Source organism: Labeo rohita, chromosome 10 (genome assembly GCF_022985175.1).
Source record: "Labeo rohita strain BAU-BD-2019 chromosome 10, IGBB_LRoh.1.0, whole genome shotgun sequence".
Lineage (NCBI taxonomy): Eukaryota > Metazoa > Chordata > Actinopteri > Cypriniformes > Cyprinidae > Labeo > Labeo rohita.
Genome location: NC_066878.1, coordinates 15,913,895 through 15,940,265, shown reverse-complemented (window position 1 = coordinate 15,940,265; position 26,371 = coordinate 15,913,895). Strand labels below are relative to the sequence as shown.

Sequence of the window (26,371 nt, the reverse complement as noted above, 5' to 3'; positions counted from 1 at the left end):
TCAGCGTGTATTTATAGTGTAGGGGGCGGGACTCTTCGGATTCTAGAGAGCATTTGATTGGACAGAAAGTTTGATGAGAAGCTGAAGTGCAGCGTGATGTCAACAAAATCGTTGATGACAACGATTACATTAAAAAAGATAATGTAAGTTTTGAATGCTTATATCTTGAAAATGCAAAATTTGTTTTTTGGAGCACACTAGCTTATAGATAACCTTAAGGTTAAAATATTCATACTAAAAGCCAAAAAGCCCTTTAATTTTGATTTCATGGGGACTTTAATAGGTGGTAATACGAGCAGTATTAGTTAGGTTATTAGCCTAATATTTCACCTACCTGACTGGGAATGATAAGAACAAAGACGAATGTTGTCAAGACTCTTACTCTGGAAATTCTGGTTCCTTTTGGCCAACCACAAACGCCTTTTGTTCCTCAGTTTTCTGCACTCCTCCTTGATTTGTTATGACTCTGTAGTACTCCAAATCTTTTTCCCGGTCCGATTGATTAGTACAGGCCAAAAAATGACAATAATTGACCATTTTTTCACCAGCAATAATCAGCAAAAATTCAGTGCTGCCAACAGTGGTCACATACACTTTTTTACACACATACACACAAAGATTTACTTTAAATTTCACCAAGCTGATTACTCACTAAAAACTCCCACAGACCATGTTTTCATGTCATTTTAAGTCTTATTTTGATGTAACAAAGCGGTTATATCTAAGTATGTGAGTTTACTTATTTATTTTAAATGAGTCTTCCTTTTAATGCCATTATGTTCATTCAGACTAATTTGCGAACGCAAAACACAAGAGGCGGGATTGATCACATGAATCAATCACAGCCGAGCATAAACAGTCATATCCAGTCATATCGCGAGTCTCTCAGGTGACTTTCAAGGGGTCTGTTGGGCTCAAGGTTAGGTAGGTTTTAATGCTGGTCTAAGCTGGTCCTCAGCAGGTTTATGCTGGTCCTTAGCTGGTCAAGGACCAGCATAAACCAGCAAAGGACGAGCTAAAATAGCAAACGTTTTGGTAAATGAGTATAATTGTTTTAAAATTATGAGAGTTAAAGTATCAGCAGGTGCCTTCTTGAGCAACAGCACAACATTCAAGTAAAATGGGCTGGCTGTTTAGCTAAAATGGTCCAATATAAAAAGAGCTACTGTAGGTCTTAACATTGCACCTTAACATTTCACCTATCTAAACCTATTTTCACCCTCAACTTCTGTGTATATGTGTGTGTGTATGCAGTCCATTTTAGCTGAAAATTTAGGCTTATTTTAGCTTAACCCACCATTTGTACCTACAATGACCTTTTTCACACAAATCAGTTTCTTTTTTAAATTAAACTTTTTTATTTGACAGAACATGTCAAAACATTGTTCATAAACCTTTGCTTTGTTGGTAAATGTACCAATAGTTGCTTTAGTAACCTTATAAGTGATGAATGAAATTTACTTTCAGGCTAATTTACCTTACAGTTTCCCTTAGGTCAATCAGAATTTTTGTTACATGTCAACAAGTGTTAAAGCAACAACGCAAGACCAGTCATTGTGATTGGCTGTAAAAATTTAAAGAGATATGATGCTACAACCTTATTCGGCCCATGTTACCTGACTTCGCACTAATTATGGTATCGGGCGAGACATGCATTTAACAACAAAACCACCAACATTTCCCTCAGCGATTACAATTACTGTATTTCTTGAAATTTTAAGAGTCTTTTTCTACATGCAGCAAAAGAGCTTGTCCTCATCAGGTTGTGGGACTTGGGGACAGGCAATGATGCATCTTTGGTCCAAAAATAAGCTGGGACAATGCAGATGATATAAATAAAGCTCAAATGAGCACCCAAGGACTGTAGACGGCGCTGGCCTGGATAACCGTCCTAGATATGTTCTAACACTACCTACATCTGCTGCTCAGACTGTTGCCTCTAAGAAGACATGTAATCATCTGTTATTACACCCACCTGCAGCCTAGCATTTATGAATGCTGGACACCAGCCAGTGTTTACAGTCTTTATTTGAAAAACAAAAAAGCAGCGATCACAAATTGTGTGAAAGGTCACAATGTTTTTCGTCCAGGTGGTACATACAGGTTAGAGTTTTATATATTCAATATGCTTTATAAAACAAGGCATTTAGGTTTAAATGATGTTAGATTCCACACTGCCACACTGTTTTAATAATCATAATATCGACCATATTCTTCATCACTGAAATCCTCTAGAAAAGAAAGGTCACATTAATAGAAACTTGCTTTTTTTTTTAAGTAAATTATTATTTATTTTACCTGTTGTATTAATACTTACCAAAGCTTTTCACATTCGCTTCAGCCTGCTCACTGTGTTCTAGTAAACAACAAAACACAATAGTGAAGACTATATAAAATATGGGGTCAGCTATCAAAATGCTATTATAATGGCAAGAGTCAGTTACAGGGAAATACCACATACATAAACATTGCATTTTAATGAACTGAAGCATCTTAGACTACTGTTTTCCTCTTTTAAGATACAAATAATGTAATGTGAAGCGTTTACCTGTTTTCTGTTGGGAGGCTGTGAAATAAGAGACATGTTTTATATAACTTTAGATAAGCCAGGGAAATACTACAGTAACCACTGTATAAAGACTATCTTATATAATATTAATATTGTCTTAGATAATCAAGTCAAGTAATAGAAAGAAAACATTGTTCTGGTGTGTCTGTTCGCACTATTCTGTGAATTGGATGAATAATACTTACTGTCGTCCTCAGAGTCTGAATCTGAATAAACAAAATCACACAACACAAGCTGCGGTCAGTTCACATGATCTTTTTCAAGGGCCTGTCTGTGTTGTGAAGGACAGAGGGCATTGTTGCCCTCATGTGGTGATGAATGGATCTCCACCGAGCTGCACCTACCTATGGTCTCGTCACTTCCGGTGTTCGCTCCTACATCAAAGCAAACATTGCGTAAGACTTTGGTCACATGCGGCAGAGTACAAGAACACTTTGTTTCCACACGCACGCACAATAAATGTTTTTAATTATATGTTTATATCTAAACGCATTACATTTTTGAAGGGTCATTTATAAAATGAATTTAGTTATATCACAAAAACAAACTCCTCACTTCCAGATGCTGGATGTTTAAAAACTTTTAACACAGAAATGGCTTTTTCTGCAAATACTGTACACTTTGGTGTTCATTACAAATCGTAAGAACTGTTTAACTATTACATAGAGGGTTGGAAATACTGTATGGAAATACAGCATTGATTGCATGGTTAATGTACTTACGAATGCATTGTTTTGCTAATTTATGCTTGTAAACCATGGAAAATCATGTTGAAGCTGATAAATCATATAGAGAAGGACGTAGTAAAAAGGAAAGGAAGCTATATTCTGACAAACTAAAGTTAATAGGAGCAGTATTAATTAAGATATTAGCCCAATATTTCATCTCCTGGACTGGAAATGATAAAAACAATCATGAATGTTGTCAAGATTCTTACCCTGAACATCCTGGTTCAGTTTGGCCAACCACAAATATGTTTTTTTACACTCTTCTCCCTGATTTGTTATAACTTTTGGCAGTCTATAGATCTCCAAATGTTTTTCCTGGGCTGACCAATTAGTACAGCTCAAAACATGACAATAATTGACCATTTTCTGCAGCAATAATCAGCAAAATATGCAAATTTTGTTAGGTTCAGTGGCATTGTTTACGTTTAGTGCCACCAGTGTGGCTGACTGATGATGCGTCGTCAAATCACTTTATTAACCTAGTTTTTAAACACATCAAAAATGTGTATCTCCCTCATAATATGGCAATTTTGGCCTGTTTTACCACAGAGGTCGCGACCTTCGCATATCCATCAGTTAAAACCATATAACAGTGACATCATTTTGACATAATATGTTGAATTAATTTAAGGAAATTCTTTTAAAACTCATTTTAGTCACCAACAGATTATGTAATATTTAATTTGACATCTTAACGCTTGACGATAAACAGTTTCACTAATTATTTAGAAATTAAGAATGATCTATTTTCAATGCATTATCTACTACGTTTTGTACTGAATGTGTATATTTCTATAAAATAAAGTTCTGGAAAAAGTCATTGTCTTACCTGTAGCATCTGTTAGTGCCTCTCTCTCATCTGTAGGGTTATTCAGAGAGTATAAGCAGACAAATTATGAATTATTATTATTATTATTTATAATAATTTACCAATTATAACTGCATTTCATTGGCTTTGTACTCTAATTTTATAATTGGTAACAGATATGTGTCATCTTACCATCACTATCTTTCTTCTCAAGCAATTTTTTCTCTGTAAAAATCAGTTTATGACCACAACTATGAATCAATATCTTTTAACAATGTTCTTTAGCAACAAGGAGATGCACAGAGATAGAAATTTCGTACCTTCTGAGTCTTCATCATCATCTTCCTCTGTAATATATACATTTATATTCATCAAATGCAATTCAGTGTTTAATATTTAATAGCATACCTTCATTTACATAGCCTATCTATCTATCTATCTATCTATCTATCTATCTATCTATCTATCTATCTATGTTACATACTGCAATGCATTATTTATTATATTCTGTACTGAATGTATATCGTGAAAAACGCCATTCCATTTACCTGTAGTGTCTGTCACTGCCTTTGTCTCTCCATCTGTTAGGGTTCAGATGATTTACATTATAACAAAACAAGACTTTTTTAACCCTTATATGTTGTTCCTATTTAACGTTACTCTTTAAAAGTGGGTGCGGCCATTTGTAAACTTTATGTTCGAGGCTTCCGGTCTCCACGTCCAGCTATTTTAGCTGTATAATACTTGTTTTGCAGCTTGATATTGCAAATTGGCGTGTTTTACCATATTATTTTAATGTAGTATCTTAATTATGAACACATTGGTTTGTAATAATTTTTTTTCTCCTTTTTCCCCTACACTGTAAAAAACTATTTGTTGAGTCAACTTAAAATATTTTGTAACCTGGCTGCCTTAAAATTTTAAGTTCAGTCAACTCAAAAAAAGTTTATTCAACTTGAAATGTTAAATTATACTAAGTGACAACTTAGATATTTGAGTTGAATCAACTTAAAATTTGAAGGCAGCTGGGTTACTTACCCATCTGTTAAGTTTAGCAAACACAAATATCTAAGTTGTTACTTAGTACAACTTAACATTTCAAGTTGACTAAACTTATTTTAGTTGACTGAACTTAAAATTTTAAGGCAGCAGGGTAACAAATTATTTTAAGCTGACTCAACAAATTGAGTTTTTTTATTTTTTACAGTGTATAGTGGCTAATGAACCGGAAGTCTCGCCGTTGGCTTACTTATGTGTTGAAGAATTAGGTGGATTGAGTTTGAGTAAATGGCCCTAAACACACTTTTTTATTTGTCCACATTTACCTTTCACATGAGCAGCCTCATACTCCGGCTTGTCTGAGGAAACAGATATGAAATGACGTCAGCTTGTGAGAATTCGAGCATATTAGTAAATGTGCAAAGATATCGAAGAGGCTGTCTGGTGATAAGTCATATCAGTGAGTCATTTCATTGACCTCTGAAATCACCAGAAATTACGCAGAGCAAGCCGGGCTGGCATGGGAAATAATGACCCACCTGCTTGTGGTGTCGTGCTGTTCTCTTCAAACGCTGAGGTCAGACAAAACAGAGAACGGATGTTTGGAATGGATTTATCCTTTTTTTAAATCGTTATTAGGTTGTAGTGGGGAACAAAACGTGCAAAACAAGCGGAAAATAGTGTTACCTCTATCCTCTGGCAATTTAGTCCTTTCATCACATTGCAGAGATGCTGAAATCACTACAAGCACAAGTACAAGTATAATTTAATTTCTGTCATTCACAGTTTTCATATTACTCCACATACAGATAATGTATAAAAAGCTATAACTGAGGATGAATTGAATGGTTAATAATGACTTGTCTTCATTATTTATTTTTATAAAATTAATATATAAATATAAAACATTTTTTTTTACAAAAAAATTACAATTTTAAATAAATGTAAATAAATAAATTAACTAAAATTAAATTATATTAAATTAAATGAAAAGTTGCAAAATCATGTTCCACGTGTGATGTATAATGCTATGTGCACTTTATTTTAAATTCCCATGAAAATAAAATAATACAGTTAAAATTGGATTAATAAAAATATTTAATTAAAAAAATAAACTGTCAAAACAAACAATAAAAATATATATTTATCTATTACATATATAGGCCTATGTTACGTTTTATAGATTATATTAACATATAATAATATTTATATATAATATATAATTAAAATTATAATAATATAAATACATAAAATGATACAAATATTAACATTATTTAATAATAGTAATAAAAATATAATAATATAAAATATATATATATATATATATATATATATTGTATTTATATTATTTATTACCTGTTCAATATTTGCAATATAAACATCAGTATTAATAATATAAACATATACATATGTTTCATATACACAGAAATAAATTTACTAACCAAAGGGCTATGATTTTTTTAGCAAGTAAAATAAAATAAAAAAAAAAAACAATATAAAATCTTATACTGTTTTATAATGTTCCTAAAAAAATAATAATAATAAAATAAATTAAATTAATAAATAAAATAAAATAAAATACAATTACAAAACCTACTCCATGTTCCAGTGCTGTGTGGATTTGTTTTAAATTTCTCTGAATGTAAAATATAAATATAAATAAATATGAATGTAAATATAAAATAAAATAAAATAAAATAAAAAATAACAAGAATGTGTTCCAAAATGTAATACTATTGATTTAATATTGTTTATTATAATTATAATTATTATAATTTAATTAAGTATGGACAAATTAAGTTTAGGTAATTAAAACCTAATTTAAAAATATATATAAAAAAATTAGACAGTATTATGGGCATATATTCCACTGAAAAAAATAAAATAAAATAAAATAAAATAAAATGTTCCAGGTATGATATATGATGTTGTGTGAACTCTGCTTTATATTCCTCTGAAAATAAAATAAAATAAAATAAAATAAAATAATAAAATGTTCCACGTTTCAGCTATGATGTGTGTATATATATATATATATATATATATATATACCTGTTCAATATTGATAATTTAAACATCATATAAAATAAAATAAAATAACAAAAACATATTATAAAACATAGCGATATAAAAAATAATGATATACTTTCATTCTAATTAAAAAACAATTACACATTTTTGTTCAAAACTAGCATTACAGAGATAGAGAGCGAAAACAGATTAATTACACAGACATCAATGCACATGTGTGATGTTGTGTTGTAATCTTACCACTGTGGAAACCTGCCACTGCCACAAAGAGGATTATGGGTACACCAATTCTCATCTCGGCTGAAAGAGGTGGACACCGAACAAATTGAAACAAAGTGCTAAATGTCAGTGTGCGCATTGAATCACACATTTGCCGGCGGCTCTTTTATATGTTTCCTGGCATCACATGCTGCGGCGGGACAGGCTCGTCTCTGTTTACCTGCCAGCAGCTGGATGGCACATCTCGCCCGACACACAGATGTGCCATTATTCCCACACTCAATGACTTTCATTGTTAACTTTGTGATCAGACGTTCCTGTATTGTGGTCAGTGGTGACTGGTGTAAGAAAGGGGTGGATGTTAATTTGTGTTTTCAAAAGTAAAAGGTCATTTCCTCTACAAATTGGTGTGTGTGTGGCATCTTAGTAAAGGAAATGATTGATTGTGCTCACAGGTCTGATGTCACTGCTGTTGGCACATGGCTTTGTTGTTGTTTAGTGTGAGTGTAAGGAGCCGTTCACAGAACGCAGCCTTTTCTATTCCACTGCTACATTTCAAGTACTTTTCAATGTAAACACAGACAGACATAAAACATGTGGCACTCAATAAGTTCAAAAAACAAAAAACTTGTCTTTAGACTTCATGGTTTTCCACATTTATTTTTAAAGTAAAAGCGTGTTTTATGTGAATGGCCCCTAACACTTCTAAAGCAAGTGAAATACATGTGATATGGCTCAGGATTAAGTAATCGCTCATTTTGCACCACAAATACCATTATGGAAAAGGGTAACTCTGGGCAAAGGCTACTAAAATCACCTAACACAAATAACATTTCATGCTCAAACTGAGTTGATCTGTTTTAATAGAAAATACAGATTCACTTAGGTAGTGTTTTTAAAGTAAACACTGCACAGTGAAGTTTTTTTTGTCCTTCAGCACGCACACTGCATGTCACAACCTGTTCTGCAACTGACCAGTGATCATGCAGCATGCAAATATATATATATATATATATGTACATACATAAACCTTGTAAAACAAACAAAAAAAATTAAATATCTTATGATTAATCTGGTCAAATTACATATTTACAGAAATACATTTACTAACCAAAAGCCTATAACTATTTTTAACAAGTAAAAAAAACCTAACAAAACAATATTATGCTGTTTTCATTTTCCTGAAGAAAAAAAAAACTAGATTAATAATATAATAAAACTTCAAAAAGAAATTTAATAATAAAGTTAAATGCATTAAATTTACTAAAACATTTTCAATGTTCCAGGTATCATCAGTATTATGCTCTGTGAACTTTGCGCTTTACATTCCCCTAAAAATAAAATAAAATAATTTTAAAAATAAATAAAAAAGTCACAAAAACATGCTCCATGCTCCAGATATGTATTATGTGTATATATTTCCCTGAAAATAAAATAATTACAATTAAACAAAATTGCAAAAACATGCTCCATGTTCCAGATATGTATTATGTATATATATGTATTATGTGGTATTATTTTAACAAATAAAAAATATTTTCATTTCTTCTGGACCAATTAAGTTTAGATAATTAAAATCTAATTTAAAAACATTTTACAAATTATTACGTGGTATTGTGGGCATATATAATTCCCAAGAAAATAAAATAAAATAAAATAAAATAAAATAAAATAAAATAAAATAAAATAAACCAAAAGTTATAAAAACATGTTCGATGTTCCTTATATGATGTATTATGCTGTGTGGACTGAGGATTTCCCTGAAAATATCAAATAAAATAAAATAACATTTTGAACCGCAAAAACGTCATTTATTTTGGACCAATTAAAGTTTAGTTAATTAAAACCTAATTTAAAAACTTTTTACAAATTATTTACATAGTACTGTGGGCATATATATTCCCCTGAAAATAAAATAAAATAAAATAAAATACAATAATAAAATAAAATAAATACAAAAACATGTTTTATGTTCCAGTGCTGTGTGGCTTTTGTTTTAAATTTCCTTGAAAATAAAATAAAATAAACATGGAAGTCCACACAGCACTGCAATGTGGGACATGTTTTAAAATAAAATAAAATAAAATAAAATAAAAATTAAGATCAGTTGATTAAAGCCTAATTTAAAAACATTTTACAAATTATATATGCAGTATTGTGGGCAAACATGTTCAGTGTCTGACAAATGACGTATTATGCTGTATGAATTTTGTTTTAAATTTCCCTGTAAATAAAATAAATAAATAAATAAATAAATAAATAAATAAAAAGAATAAAATAACATTTTTAAAAACATGTTCCATGTTTCAGTGCTATGTGGATTTTGTTTTACATTTCCCTGAAAAAATAAAATAAAATAAAATAAAATAAAATAAAATAAAATAAAATAAAATAAAATAAAATTAAATTAAATTAAATTAAATTAAATACAATCTAGGAACACAAATGCATTCAATAGAACCTCTAATTTATTTTGTACAAATTAAGTTTAGTTAATTAAAACCTAATTTAAAAATATTGTGGGCATATATCTTCCTCTGAAAATAAAATAAAAAAATAAAATAAAAGTTACAAAACATATTTCATGTTCCATATATGTTGTATTATGCTGTGTGGACTTAGTTTTAAATGTTCCTGAAATTAATGAAATAAAATAAATAAAATAAAATAAAATAAAATAAAATAAAATAAAATAAAATAAAATAAAATTAAATTAAATTAAATTAAATTACATTTTTGAACACAAAAACATGTTCCAGAATTTAATAGAACATCTAATTTATTTTGTACAAATAAAGTTTAGTTAATTAAACTTATTTAAAAATATTTTACAAATTGTTTTTGCATTATCATTATTGTGGGCATATATATTTCTCTGAAGAAGAAGAAGAAGAAGAAGAAAGATAAATAAAATAAAAATAAATTAAAATAAAATAAAATAAAATAAAATAAAATAAAATAACAGTTACAAAAACATGTTCGATGTTCAACATATGATGTATTATGCTGTGTGGATTGAGGATTTCCCTGAAAAAAATAAAATTAAATTAAATAAAATTAAATAAAATTTTTGAACACAAAAACGTCATTTCTTTTGGACCAATTAAGTTTAGATAATTAAAATCTAATTTAAAAACATTTTACAAATTATTACGTGGTATTGTGGGCATATATAATTCCCCAGAAAATAAAATAAAATAAAATAAAATAAAATAAACCAAAAATTATAAAAACATGTTCGATGTTCCTCATATGATGTATTATGCTGTGTGGACTGAGGATTTCCCTGAAAATATCAAATAAAATAAAATAACATTTTGAACCGCAAAAACGTCATTTATTTTGGACCAATTAAAGTTTAGTTAATTAAAACCTAATTTAAAAACTTTTACAAATTATTTACATAGTACTGTGGGCATATATATTCCCCTGAAAATAACATAAAATAAAATAAAATACTATAAAACAAAAGTTATAAAAACATGTTCAGCATTCCACATATGACGTATTATGTTGTGTGAATTTTGTTTTAAATTTCCGTAAAAATAAAATAAAATAAAATTAAATTAAATTAAATTCTGGTACACAAAAACATGTTCCAGCATTTAATAAAACCTCTATTTTTTTTACTATAATCGACATAAATTATAGCCAGTACAACAGATACTAAATTGATATATCGCGACCCGAGTGGCTTTTATTTTGAACATCAGCAACGTTACATGGTGTCTTTTATTTTGATAGCCGGCTTTACCTGCAACCGCCAGACGTACTGCGCATGTCAACGGAAGTGGAAACCGGGCTGCGAGATGACCAATATTAAAACAAAACCGACATGCAATTAGGCTGCATGTCACCGAATATAGAGCAGCAGTAAGGCTCCGAAAGCACCGCTGCCAGATGTCGGTTAACCTGCGGCGCTTCAGGCCCCCCGCAGTGGATGCGCTGTCTACATTTACCTTCCTGAAGAGAGAGAGGACGAACACAGAGAAGCAAGGTCAGTACTGGAAACATGCAACACACACAGACCATTACCTACTATATACCGTTAAGGCCTGGCTCACACAAACACCACATTTCACATTATAGTCTTAAAGATGACCGTTGTCTCAGTTTTCACTAGCTGTGTAACGTTACTTGTTGTGGTTGTGTTTCAAAAACCTAGTGTGTTACACTTAGGGTGTCTAGGAAGTGAACTAAATGCAATGGCTGTATGACTAAAATGATATTTTGTACATTAAAGGAAAGCATATTATAAACTTACACAAATATTGTGTTTCCATTTGGCTTGGTGTTCCTTTAAATTACAGTTTTTGAAGTGAATGGGCCTTGAATTCAAAATAATGAATGAAATGTTACACTTTATACACATTGAGCCCTATGTGGATTCTCTATCTTGTCTAGAATGAGAAGACTTCCAGTCCTGGTCGCCCTCATCTGGGTCTGCTCAGTGTTTTATGTGGGCATCTTCCTGTTCGTGGGAGGCTTCCTCCTCGTCAGGCTGGAGGTCAACAGAACGAGCACCTGTGCGGACGTCTTGTCTCCAGGAGCTCAGGTGAAGGGCGATTTCTGCCTGAGCGAGCCACGCTTTCGCAGGGCAGTGGTCTTGATCATCGACGCTCTGAAGGCCGACTTCACCCGCTATGATCCGGAGAACACGGCACCCAAACCGTTTGAGAACAAGCTGCCGGTGTTGGATGAGATGGCGTCGTCACACCCCTCTCATGCCAGACTCTACACCTTTCGGGCCGATCCGCCCACCACTACCATGCAGAGGATCAAAGGCTTTACGACGGGTTCCCTGCCTACGTTTATTGACGTGGGGAACAACTTCGCATCCAACGCCATCCTGGAAGACAATCTAGTGCATCAGCTGGGTCAAGTGGGTAAGTGAATGGCCCAGACCTGACAATAAATCATATTTTTTGTAAAGAAAATTAAGACTATTTTTAGAACCACTTTTTTTTTTACATTATGTTATTATTTTAAAGAGATTTTTTGCATTTTCCACCAGATCTCATTACCATGCAAAAACCCCACAAAACTCTTTAACACATTTACGTTTTTAAAGATGCTGATATAAATCTGCTTTTAAATTAAAACAGTTTGTATTATATTAAAACTAACTGTATGACTATAACGTGAATCTAGTGAGAATCACCATTAAGAAAATGGGAATTATCAAAACGCAAAATTTTAACTTCCACATAAATTATGGTAATGACAGTGTGCTAATATGTCTTGACAAATAATATAGAATCAATGAAGAATAATGCTTCTGAAATATGCAACAATCCCTTACTGTTCAACAGTTACATTGAAAAAAAAAAAAAAAAAAAAAAAGTTTTTCTTTTGAACTTTTTGTTCATCAAAGAATACTGAAAAATCGTAGTTTTCCCCAAAAATGTTTCTTGAGCAGCAAAATATCATATTAGAATGATTTAGGAAAGATTATGTGACATTGAAAACTGTAGTAATGATGCTGAAAATAAAATAAAACCTCTAATTTATTTTGGACAAATTAAGTTTAGTTCATTAAAAACTTTTATTAAAAATTTTACGAATTATTCACGCAGTATTATAGCCAATATATTCACACATATTAGATTTGGTAGAATATTAAAATAAAATATAATAAAATAAAATAAAATAAAATAAAATAATTCTGAAAAACGAAAATGTGTTCCAGAATTTAATAGAACCTTTCATTAATATTGGACGAATTAAGTTTAGTTAATTATTACCTAATTTAAAGGTTAGAATTAAACTTGATGTGACACTGAAAACTGGAATAATGATGCTGAAAATAAAATAAAATAAAATAAAATAAAGTAAAATAGAACCTCTAATTTATTTTGGACAAATTAAGTTTAGTTCATTAAAAACCTAATATAAAATTTTGTATTAATTATTTACGCAGTATTATAGCCAATATATTCACACACATTAGATTTGGCAGAATATTAACAAAACAAAACAAAATAAAATAAAATAAAATAAAATAAAATAAAAAAATTCTGAAAAACGAAAATGTGTTCCAGAATTTAATAGAACCTCTCATTTATATTGGACAAATTAAGTTTAGTTAATTATAACCTAATTTAAAGGTTATATTTAACCTTCATGACACTGAAAACTGGAGTAATGATGCTGAAAATTAAACTTTGCATTACAGAAAAAAAAACCTTATTAAAATATATTAAAACAGTAAACTTTTATTTTAAATTGTAATAATATTGCAAAATATTACTATTTTATTTTATTTTTAATTAAATAAATGTGATTTCTGAAGGAATCATGTACCTCTGAAGACTGGATTAATGGCTGCTAAAAAATTCAGCTTTGCGTCATAGAAATAATTTACTTATTAAAATATATTAAAACAGAACACTTTATTTTAAAATTGTAATAATATTTCACAATATTACTATTTTTACTGTATTTTTAATCAAATAAATGAGTGATTTCTGAAGGATCATGTCACACTGAAAACTGGAGTAATGGCTGCTGAAAATTCAGCTTTAAATCACAGAGATAAATTCCTTTTTTAAATATATTAAAATAGAAACTTATTATTTTAAATTGTAATAATATTTCATAATATTACTATTTTTAATTAAATAAATAAGTGATTTCTGAAGGATCATGTGACACTATTACTATTTTTATTGTATTTTTTTTTTAGCCTGGATAAGCTGCATCTCATTTTTGACTTATTTTCGAGAGATTTGCCAAAACAAAGCAAAAAATAAACACATAAGTAAATAAAATGTGTATATGTGTATATATAAATGGCATTTGTAGAAATTGAGAAAGAATTAAATTAAATCATGTTTAGAGTAAAATTTTTCTTTTTGCTATCCTTTATAAATGTTTTTTTTCTACTTGTTTAAAGGCAAGAGAGTTGTTTTCATGGGGGATGACACATGGGTGAGTCTCTTCCCCAAGAAGTTCCACAGATCGCTGCCCTTCCCCTCCTTCAACGTGAAGGACTTGCACACCGTTGACAACGGCATTCTCCAAAACATTTACCCTACCAGTAAGCAGAATGATTAGCACATCAATTAGCAACCTGCCCGGTTGGTTTAAGATCTCACTTTGTTTATGTTGTAAACGGACGTACATTTCTCTCATGTTTACACTTTAAACGCAGTGTCTGAATGAGTGGCTAAGGGTTTTTGTTTGCTTTCTTCAGTGGAGGGGGATGACTGGGATGTGTTGATCGCTCACTTCCTGGGTGTGGATCACTGTGGGCACAGATTTGGCCCGGATCACCCTGCGATGGCTGAGAAACTCTCCCAGATGGATGGAGTTATCAGGTTAGCGGTCGCTTCATTCATCTACCCACATTCTGCCATGTTGTTACAGTTTTGATATATTTTCTTGCATTATGCATTTGTTTGCTGTCTCACTGCTGACTCCAGGTCAGTGATAAAGCGTCTGAAGAATGACACCCTGTTGGTGGTGATGGGTGATCATGGAATGACAGATACTGGTGATCATGGTGGAGAGAGCCAGAAAGAGACAGATGCTGCTCTGTTTCTCTACAGTTCCTCTCCATTATTTCCAGCACCAGGCTCTCAGGTAAATGAGACACTGTTATGATTTGTCTGTATTTAATATTTTACAACCAGTGGTATGTCCAGGAAAACTTTAGCTGGGTTTCCAGATGTGGAGAGTTTAATATTGCATGAAAGTTAATGATGAACCAGTTAAACAAACAAGTTTGAAACTGGAACTTCCTCAAAGGTTAGATCAGTGGTTCCCAAACTGGGGGGGCGCAGGCAATGCTAGTGTACAGTCGGCCGATTTTTATATAGATTCGAAAGAAACTACGGCCGAAAATATCTGCCACACTGCCCGGTAGTATTCAGCGCGCTCCGCTCAATATTTCGCTCTATGAATGTACGTTCCGTTCCGAGCTGCTCACGGCCCATATCAATGCTCCACTCGTGTACCGCTTATGCTCAACGGAAAAGCAAAGTCCACTCAAATAACGCGCTGACAGAAAATGTCAGTGTGTCTTGTTCCTTTTTGCAATAGCGTCGCATACTGTGCTGTAACATGCTGTAGTACTGCTGTACTGGACAACACTGGTAAAATGACGCTACCCTCTCGTGACGGTAACCTCTGCTCACATGCTCTGATAATAATAGCTTTTTAAAATTACATTATTTTGATAATTAGTCTAAAAAAGTTCTAATCTAATATCTAATTCCGTTTCATAGAACTGAATGAAAAAAAAAATATATTGAGATTTAATATTCGTATATTTTCTGTCCAGTTTTATTGTTACTTTCAATAAACGTGGTTATTTTATTGGCTTGTGATTTTTTTTTTATTTTTTTTTTTTATTCAGTATCATTAAAACTACTGAGTTAAATTAAAAAGTCTTACAAAAATGACTATATTATTTAATAAATAATAAATAATTATTACAAAGCAGTTTCAGTTTCGGCCAAGAATTTTCATTTCGGTACATCCCTAGATTTTTATGTAAAAAGAAACGTTTTTAGGGTGATACAAGACCCCACTGTGAAATTATCTTGCTTATTATACGGCTACTTGCCACATGTAAATAATTTAACACAAAATATGAATTTCATCATATTTTATTACCTCAAGACGACTCGCAGTACCCGCTGGAGCTGTCTTTTATCAGTTGTAATTGTTTTTGTCGTGAAATAACAGACCACCATATGGTACAATTGATATCAGAAATGAGAACTGCAGTTTGCCGAGTAAAATTATGAATGAATGACGCATAGTAGTTCTGCTCTAAGCATGGACAAGTTTTTGAAAAGACATCAAGTGCCAGCTAAACGTAGATAGATGGTAGATGAGGTAGATGATGAATCTACTTCAGAAATCGCAACTACAACAAAGAGATAAAAATATGAGAAAATTGAGAAAATCTGTTTAAAAAACAATGAATGCTGTTACATAGTAAAAAAAAATGTTTCTACTCTAAAAGTGACTAGTTCCTTGTTTAGTTTTTTTTCAGCAAATTGTCACACACTGAATTATAATAATTGTAATAATTATTACATTTCAAATAATTCCTTCTGAAATTGTGTTTATGATAATGTGTAAATGAAGGGGGTGGGGGGGGGGGGGGGGCTTGAATTTTTTTTATTCTGCAAAAGGGGGGCCTGGCAGAAAAAGTTTGGGAACCACTGGGTTAGATAGACATTATTTTCAACCTTTAATTAACAACCTTCTTTTCGACTTAAGAAAGAAAGACATGAACATGTAGGATGATATGGGGGTAAATGATCAGGAAATTTTCATTCTGGAATTGATATCCTTTAATTCAAATAAGACAGTAAAATAAATATACTTAATAGCAAATCATTTCAAATTGGAAAGAATATATCAATCCATATATTTTGTGTTCAGTTTGTATCTCTATTGAACCCTAAAAAAATTGATACTTTAATGTTAAAAAGCTGAATTATTAGCCTTTTTTTCTTTTCTTTATACTTCATAAAATTAGAGATTTTGTCTTTGAGTTGTCTTCTGTCTTTTTCCATACATTTGGAGTATGTTTATGTTTGTAGGTGGAACCTGAGGTTGTACCTCAGACTGATCTGGTGCCCACGCTGGCGCTGCTGCTGGGAGTTCCCATTCCTTACAGCAGTGTGGGCCAGGTTCTTCTGCCACTTTTTCCTCAGAATGGCTCCCGGGGTGCACTTACAGGACTCAGCCAGGCTGAGGCGCTGTGGATTAACGTCAAACAGGTTAGATGAATTTCTCTTAGCCTGTGCAATTATATTTGCCTGTATTGTCTTGCATTTCATATTTTCTTGATCAGTTTAACATTTGTGATGAACTTAATTTAATTCTATTTCTGGAAAGGTAAACCGCTTCTTGGAGACCTACTCTAACATGGCCAAAGACATCCCACCAGACAGTCTGTCTCAGCTGCGGGCTGACTTCTCAAACATTTCCTCCCAGTACTTGGCCGCTGTCCACAAGGGCCATCTTCCCTCTTCTGAGCTAGTTGTCTCCATGCAAAACTATCTGACTGCTGTTAGGGAGACTTGTAGAGCCTCCTGGGCCCGTTTCAGCCCTTTTAAAATGGCTGCTGGGCTTTTAATCTTAGGAGTTGCCTGTGTGCTGTGCTACGTCCTTTCCGAGTTGTCTCAAGTAGTGATTCAGGAAGGCCTGCTGAAGTTGCCCATACTCTCAGGGTTGGTGGTGGGACTGGTATTAGCTGCAGGTCAGCTGCTCTCCCAAGGTTATTTGGAGCTCTCGTGGTGTATGGGAGCTGCGGCATTTTCGTCTGAGGTTTTGTTTTTGTGGAGGACTGGTGGAGTTTCTCCAAAAGGGAGGTGGTCACCTTCCGGCCTGCTCACGCCGGCCCTTCTGGTGCTTTTCCTGCGCTGTGCCTCCCTACTCTCAGACAGCTATGTCATCTATGAGGGCAACGTTGTTACCTTCTTGCTCTTCACGTTGAGTGTCTATGTTCCTCTCCGTCTCAACTGGGATGGACTCCTGGTGCCACTTCCCCCACCAGACACCCAGAAGCCACCTCGGCTACTCCCAACAGCGCTGCCATCCTCGGTGGTTAGACGGCAAGCCACTATCTTGTTGGTGTGGTTGGGAGTGCTGGTGGGATCGCTTTACCTTTCCCTCTCGTTCCACAACTGCAGAGAGGAGCAGGGCACCTGCCAGCCTTCGCCGTTCCTCTCCCCGCTCTCACGAGTACAGAACAGCCAACTGCGCAACCTCCACTATGTCCTCTCCGTTGGCTCACTGGCCTTGTGGGGGTACCTTCTACATCGGTGGCTCAGACATTACGGGAACCTTAACTGCACCAGTTTGACTGTGTTTTCGGCCTGCTTCCTTGTACCTCTAGCCTGTGTTTGCTTGGGGTTGCACTGGGCGGTGAGTGCCACCCCAGAGGACACCTTCCGGAATTTGTCTGAACTCATTGGCTTAGCTCAAGTATTCCTGCCTCGGGCTACTTTTGGCCTGCTGGGACTGGGACTGCTCCTGTTGTGGGTGGACCCCATGACAGTGTTCCTCAAGTCAAAGACTCCACTGAACTCTCGAGGAACATCCCTGCCACCCCCTAAGTACAGAGCAAGTACGGGAATCAGTCCGCAAGCTGAGCTCCACCACCTCATACCTCAGTTGTATCAGCGTATCCGACACTCGCTGGAGGACGGGGGCACGGAAAGTGGTGAAACTGACAGCAGGCCAGCTGTGGAGGCTTACGGGCTTGGTACTGTGTACTCTGCCCCCTTGGTCCTGCTTTGTGGACTCCTGGGGTTGGTGCTCCTGCTGCTCCATCCGGAGGGAATGGCTCTTGCCTTCCTGCTTCTCCTGCTGGAGGCAGGAGCCATGTTGCACATTCATGCCTGTAGCGCCAATCTCTCCAGCCTGCACAAGCACTCAAGTAAGATGCTCTCCATTATTAGCTTCACATCTTATGCCTTGCTGAGCTATTACAACTGATGCATGAAATCTCCTTACTTTAACCCTCCCAGATGGTTTCAGTGTTCCATGGGCTCCAGTGGTTTCATGGTCTCTGGCTGCTGCCCAGTTTTTCCATGCAACAGGACACCTGCCTACCTTCCCCTCCATTCAGTGGGGTGCTGCTTTTGTGGGCTTTCCTCAAGGTCACACTGGCACTGTGCTTCCTGCCTCATTGGTGACCCTCAACACCTTCTCGTCTCACATCATCTTTGCAGGTAATTTAACACTACATGCAGGACTGGATTAGATTCATTCTTTCTCTGCATTTCTAATGATCACTGTGTAATTTGCACATGCAGTTGGTTGTCCTCTGCTGCTGTTCTGGCCTCTGGTGTGCGAGGTGCGTGGGACCCGATCTACACGCTTAGCAGGAGAGGAGGAGAGCGAGGATGCTGTCATGGAGATGAGACTGAGAGAGAGCCCTCAGAAGTTCAGCTCGGGTCTCCTGCAGCTCTCTGCACGCTACCTCTTTGTGAATGGAGCGCAGGTGCGTTCAAATCGCATTGCATAATGCTCACATTACATCAGGCATGAAAATTATGCACAACAACATTTTTTAAGGATTAGTTCACTATCAGAATACAAATTTACTCACCCCCATGTCATCCAAGATGTTCATGTCTTTCTCCAGTTTAAATGAAATTGAAAGGTTTTTGAGGGAAAACATATTAGGATTTTTCTCCATATAGTGGACTTAACCTACACACATGTAAATAATTATGTACGTGCATCTTAGAGCGGCTCCATTCACAGTAAATGCTGCTAAACAAACTGTATGTGTGGAGCGTCTCAAACTCCATCTCTGCATGTTGTGAGTTTGGGTTTATTATAATGTTCGTCTGGGAACGCAACGTGCACCATTTCATCATATTTGTGAGGCAAATCATTTATTCAGTAGTCAACATTTGAAGCGGATCAAAAAAGTTAATCCTAAAACAAGAATGGGCATTGTTTTGGTTTTTGGACAACTTTGATGAAAGGTTTTGATCCACTCCAAATGTTGACTACTGTAAACCTATGCAAACACGGAGAATACAACATTAACTTTCTCAGTATGTCCACTGTTCATCGTGATTTCAACATAAATCGATTTACACATATTGATGTCCACATATTCAAGAAATTACCATGTCTATAGCTTTTCTATAATAAAGAAATGGACAAATATTAAAGCTTAAGTGGACATTTGAATTAAATGTTGTGGAGTCAATATTAAACATGGATTAGATCACGCAGTTAAGTATAAAATCAATCATCAGGCTGTTGGCGCTCCCTGCAGTCATTTGTTATAATGTGTAATGTATATCAGCTCTTTTGTTTAGAATGCATTATGCATTTTAACAGTTTTGTTCAATAAAACCATATGATTACTTGCTTTTGATACTTTTTTTTTTAACTGATTATTATTGTCTCATTGCTAATACATACGTATTTTAAGTCATTTTAAAGGCTATTCCCGTAGGTCTATTTTTATTACTACACAAAAAAGTATTATAATTATTTGATTACTTGATTAATTTTCAGAATAATCAACAGGTTACTCGATTACAAAAATAATCGCTTCAAAGGGCTCTACATGATCATAGCTGAGAAATAAGGGTCTTATTTAGTGGAACGATTAGTCATTTTCTAAAAAATATATATATATATATATATATATATATATTTTATCCCTTTTCCCTATATTTTATATTTTATATTATATATATATATATAATATATATATTATTTATATTATGTATTTTATATTTTATATCCCTATATCCCTTATCCCTATATTTTATATATATATCCCTTTGAAGCTACATTAAAACTGCAGTTTGGACCTTTAACCCACTGATCCCGATTGAACTCTACTATATGGAGAAAAATCCTGGAATGTTTTCCTAATTTCTTTTCGACTGAAGAAAGAAACAACATCTTGAATGACATGGGGGTAAGTAAATGATCAGAATTGTTATTCTGGAAGTGAACTAATCCTTTAACCGAAACAATGTTTCTTTAACCTCCTTCAGTGGTGTTCTATAGCAGTTGCTTTTATCATTCACCAGACGGTGAATTGTTCCGGTAAGAAAAGTATGTATTTTTGTGTTCTTTAGTCATGTAAGATTCGTTGTAAAGAGGCTTAGCAGCCTAATGTGCTCTCGTCTAATGTGATTTGTACGCTTCAGTAAAATGGAACTGAAATTATAAATAACTTGTTTACCTTTAGGTTTTTGCTTCGGTTTGTGCTGCAGCCATCCTCAGGAGACACCTCATGGTGTGGAAAGTGTTTGCACCCAAGTGAGTCACCATCTCGAATGTATTGTTTCTTTCTCTTCTACTACTTATTTTAAGCTGTTGATTAAATGATATGGGCATTTTTGAAACGAACTAGTTTATGGGTTGAACAATGGTGGTTGGTGTTTTATACAAGGTCCTTTATATTTTTACTAAAATTCACCCACACACCACTTGCTTTCCACAATGAGAGAGTTTAGCCCGCTAACAGTCACGCTTGTACAAGTACATGATGTTAACCCTGAATTATGACTAAGAGTTTATGACGACTCCGACTTTTAGAAGAGGTAAGTTAATGTCGTTTGCTGTCATTATGAACAAACCCACACAGGGATCCATTGTTATAAGTGTTTCCAGAGAAATCTACTGGTTTCCATTTTGTAATTACAGTAATTATGACAACGTTTCATAAATGCATTCTAAGATGTATTTTTCTCTTCTTCAGACTGATGTTTGAAGCATCGGGCTTCATCGTGGGCAGTGTGTTTGTAATACTAGGGGTCGCCATGGTGATGAGGGTGGACCTATCAGTGGGCAGGTTGTTTAAGAAACTCCTCCCCCAGAACTCTAGGTAGCACTTGCTACCTTGGCCACGCCCCCTTTCCCCTCTACAAACACAGTCCAACTCTTCAGAGATGTGCTGGTCATCCTCCACTGCCAACCATACGAATGGAAACCAGATTTGTTTTGCATCTGACTCTGTCTGTTTTGGACCAAAGAGGTCTAAAGCGTCTCATTATTTTCGAAAACGTGACAGAAGTCGATAAACCGAAGTTGATATTTTATAAAAGCTATTTTAGAGGACTGCAACAGTCATTATGCTTTCAGCAAGCTATTGAACTGTCAGCCTTTGTTGCTCTGCTGCCTTTGTATTGAAATCGAAAGAGAGAAGATGATCTTTGTGCATGCCTTTTTACTGCCATGTTCCACAAGGTCATTATAGAGACGATTATCAGTTATTATATTGAAGGGCTACATGAAACTCACAGTGTTGCAATGGTATGAACACAAAAACCCCTGTAGTTTAAATATTTAAAGGGATATGTCATAAATTCTGTCATCATTTCCATCGTTTCGAACCTCAAAGCAGGGATCTAAATGACTGAGCTGCTCCATATAATAATAGTGGATAGGGACCAGGCACAATTGTGGTTGCCATTCACATTCATTGTATGGAAAAGAGCAGCTTGGACATTCTACTAAAGCACAGTTTTTGTGTTTTACAAAAGAAAGTAAGTCATACAGTTTTGGTGTGTAAATGATGACAGAATTTTTAGATTTTTGGTTAAACTATCTCTTTAAAAGCTACAAGTGCATGCTTGAAGGTGTCATTAATTTCAACAGTGGACTGGAACTTTTTTTTTTTTTTTTAAAAGCTTGAACATTGTTTGATAACAGCTCATCGGTAGTGTGTTGTCCTGTCTATTCCCTAGCAATAACCACTCAAACATCAGGGTTGAGCCAATAACGCTATATTCTGCACCGTTTAGAGTGTTTTTAATTATGATTTTAAATTCCTCACCTAGGTAACAGGTCACTAGCTTTAACGGTTGCCTTGTTTGACGGTAGTGAATGAAATTTGCGTTCGTTCAGTTTGCGTTGACTGTTATTTATTTAGCTGTCTCATATTTAGTTCACTAATGGATTAAATGACTTATACGATCTCATTTTTGTGAGAAATGCATGGGGAAGATAATTACATCATGTGCTCAGGTTAATTTAGCCATAATGCAATAGTATTCTGCTCTGCATGGTGCATTTGTGTGTGTGAGGGGCTGATTTGTTTTTTATTTAATTTTTTTAAACAAAATACTGTCAAGCCATACAGTGGCTTTTAATATGTCTTAATGTGTGGTTGACGATTTAATTAGCTGTGAAAGAAATCATTTTAATTGTCTTGAAATTGTTTAAATTCGTTGATAAAAGGGAGAAAATCAATTAAATATTTTGTACAATTTGAAATGGTTGTTTGTGTGTGCCTTCTAGTTTCTTTTTGTGTGCAGGAGCAGCTGTTGGCCTGCAGAGTGCGCCATTTTATCTAAAAACGCCCTGTGAAATCGGATTGATTCTGCGGTCAGTAAGTGCAGGGGTAAATTTATTAAAAAGTGCTCTATCATTTCCATAGGTAGTAGGCTTTGCATAAGTGGCCATTAAGCTCAGGAACGACCACAAAGCACAATTCATTTGTCTGTGTGATTTCTGTTCAACCCTGGTATGCTAAAATAACAGAAGTTTAAAATTATAGTTTGATCTTACATCACGTTTAAGGGAGTGACATTGAATAGGTGCATTTTCTTTTATCAGTACCTAAAAAAAAATGTGGTTCATTTTTACCAAAGTAATATATTATTTTTGGTATAAAGCACAAGAATAATTTGGTGCCCCAGTTTCAAAGGTGGCACATTATTGAAAGTTCAGCTGCAAACATTATGAAAATATAGAAGTAAAAACAGCCCTTTTCCTGCATAAATGGCACGGTTTCCTGAGATGACCCATTTATCAAACATAGCTGGAACAAATAAATAGTAATTTATTTATAATGGAGATATTTCACTTCAGTTCCTATGTATTGTAACTTGCACTGAAAGAAACAATGACGACAAACCTTTTAACTTAAAAAAAAAAAAATTAAAACTTAATATGCTTGCTTGTAATTTAAGTATGTAGTTTTATAATAATATACACTAGACATTTAGAAATGTTCAAGCTTCCTGCACTTTATTAATTTATTATTAAATATTAAATATTATTTATTTTAATTTAATATTAAATTATTCGTACAATGCTAGAAAAGGTAACTAGATGGGACCTTTTTATTATTTTTTTTTATTATTATTTTTTTTTATTATTTTCAGTTTTCTGCAAATCATATTTCTGTAATTTTCTATCAAACAGAACTGAATGCTGTAAAGAGAGACAAACCTACTAAAAATGTTGTTTTAGTATCATTGAGATACTATTGTTTTTTATTTTTTTATTTTTTAATGTTTCAATTTAATTGTGTTGTGTTTTTGCCCTTTTTTTTTAGTATATATAGTGGCCTCCATTAGTATTGGCACCCTTGGTAAATACAAGCAAAGGCGGCTGTGAAAATAAATCCGTACCGTTTATCTTTTTGATCTTTCAATTAAAAAAAATCACAAAATTCTAACCCTTTCATTGAAGTAAAGCAATTGAAAGTAGAGGGAAAACTCACATTATGAAATAAATGTTTTTCTCCAATGCATGTTGGCCACAATCATTGGCACCCCTAGAGTAAAATATCTCTGAAGTATATTCCCATTCATATATTTACCTTTTTTTTTTTTTTTTTTTTTGACATGTCTGGGCCTGTTTTTATGCTGGAGGTCCTGGATGTCTTATTCAGATGCATGGAATCATGGATTCTATTGAATACCAACAGATAAAAAATCTTAACTTGACTGCATCTTATAGTGGGCCGTGGTTGGATGTTCCATCAGGACAATAATCCACAACAAACATCAAAATGTGTTACTGAGCACTAGTGTTGGGCAAGTTACTCTGAAAATGTAATTAACTTACTGATTACTCCTTTGAAAAGTAATCAGATTACTTTTCTGATTACTTTATTTTAAAAGTAATTAGTTACATTACTCGTTATGTTACTTTTTTTTTCTGTACACCCACGAAATTTACGTGAAATAGTGAACTTGTGTGTTGCCTACCATCCCAGCATAAACGCTCCAATAAAATACTTATTAAAGCATCAACATTCACAAACCACTGTTACTTTAACTAAAAGCAATAGGCTGCTGCGTGCGTGGTTGCAGAATGTACGGCATTTCGAGCGGTGAGTGGATTCTCTGATTGTCCATTGCATTTCAGAAATCAGCATTGTTCAACGCTGCAAACACATGTTATAAATAGAAACTCTGCCTATGTTTACGCCTGTTAATCGTTTTTGTTTTATATAGTCGTTCTTGATGCTTTTGTGCAATACATGAATAGCAATTATTTTGTTTTAGATATTTTATGTTTAGACAGTTCTATTTTGCGGGAGTCGCACAATAATGTTCTCGACTTTGACAGAAATAGACTTAAAAACAATGATTGTATTTCCAGCTACAGAACACGTGCTTTCCTCTCTCCATGCTGACTGTGTTTTCATTGGCAGTATCCCCCTCACAGGCGCTTTCCAGTCAAAGAAGTTCTCAGGTAAAGGACGTCGCATGTGCTAGCCAACACCCTTTTTATAATCTACATAATAAATCACATTCTGTCGGCAATAATGTAAAGCATGCTTGTAACTAAAATTATAACGCGTTAAAGTACTCAGTTACTTAAAAATAATCGAATTACAGCCCAACACTGGACTGAGCACAAAATAAAACTTCTACCATGGGCGTCCCAGTTTCCTGACCCGAACTTTATAGAAAATGAGTGGGGTGAACAGAAGAGAAGAGATGGATCCTTCTGTATGAAGGAATGGTCTCTGATTTCTTGTCAGGTGTTCTCCAAACTCATCAGAAAACTCAGAACTGTTGTCTTGGGAAAAAAAAAGACGTTGCAATAATTGGGTGCCAATAATTGTGGCCAAAGTGAACTAGAGAAAAATAATAATCACACAATGAGATCTTACTGTTGTTTTATGGTTTACTTCAGTGATAGGTTAGAATTTTGTGGATTTTTTTTAAATGGAAGATTAAAAGAATAAACAATGCAGATTTATTTTCACAGCCGCCTTTGCTCACATTTACCAAGGCTACCAAAATTAGTGAAGGACATTGTTTTATTGATTTTTATTCCAGTTTTATTATATTTTATTTTAATTTAATTTTTGTAGGATACATCAAGTTATGAAGTTTAATTAAATTAAACTAAAAAACTACATAAATTTCTATATTTTATATACTTTTATAAAGTAGCACAGATGTTTTTAATTTAAGTTTTAGTTTTAGTTATCTTGATGAACCTGCTAGCTAATACAACAAAATATCACATAATTCATAAAATCCACTGCAAATAGCCACAGAGTCACTTCCTGGATAATTCAGGGACTTGCTTTTGTTATTAATAATTTTTATTAATAATGGACACAGAGGTCTGGAGGTAATCAGCCTAAAGAAAAAGCTATTAACTGATAAGAAATTAAAGCAGTATTTCCAAGAAAACATGCTTTGATTTAGACATTTTGAATAGAGGCAAAAAAAGATTAAACACTTTAATAAATTGACAGTTTTATAAAGTAGGGCCACAATGAATACAATTTCCATATTTTAAAATTGTTACGCT

General features: G+C 33.7%; 2 protein-coding genes across 3 annotated transcripts; one reads left to right on the top strand and one right to left on the bottom strand.

Moving 5' to 3' along the window:
- Window positions 1-2,010: 2,010 nt before the first annotated feature.
- On the bottom strand, window positions 2,011-7,540 carry si:dkey-200l5.4 (uncharacterized). Of its 2 annotated transcripts, XM_051121237.1 has the most exons (13): window positions 7,376-7,540; window positions 5,792-5,845; window positions 5,644-5,676; window positions 5,431-5,463; window positions 4,654-4,686; window positions 4,426-4,452; window positions 4,298-4,330; window positions 4,127-4,156; window positions 2,914-2,943; window positions 2,755-2,775; window positions 2,549-2,566; window positions 2,318-2,356; window positions 2,011-2,231 (listed from the first exon to the last, which is right to left on the bottom strand). In XM_051121237.1, the coding sequence occupies exons 1-13, from the start codon at window positions 7,503-7,505 to the stop codon at window positions 2,188-2,190; spliced, it is 525 nt and encodes a 174-aa protein (XP_050977194.1). In that variant the 5' UTR covers window positions 7,506-7,540; the 3' UTR covers window positions 2,011-2,187. The 2 variants fall into 2 exon arrangements, with proteins under 2 accessions (XP_050977194.1, XP_050977195.1); XM_051121238.1 differs by lacking the exon at window positions 4,298-4,330.
- A 3,595-nt stretch (window positions 7,541-11,135) lies between these two features.
- On the top strand, window positions 11,136-22,493 carry pigo (phosphatidylinositol glycan anchor biosynthesis, class O). The gene is made up of 11 exons (XM_051121226.1): window positions 11,136-11,351; window positions 11,759-12,240; window positions 14,250-14,393; window positions 14,550-14,673; window positions 14,779-14,938; window positions 16,915-17,094; window positions 17,213-18,758; window positions 18,850-19,053; window positions 19,138-19,325; window positions 21,051-21,121; window positions 21,564-22,493. The coding sequence occupies exons 2-11, from the start codon at window positions 11,760-11,762 to the stop codon at window positions 21,691-21,693; spliced, it is 3,228 nt and encodes a 1,075-aa protein (XP_050977183.1). The 5' UTR covers window positions 11,136-11,351; window position 11,759; the 3' UTR covers window positions 21,694-22,493.
- Window positions 22,494-26,371: the final 3,878 nt, after the last annotated feature.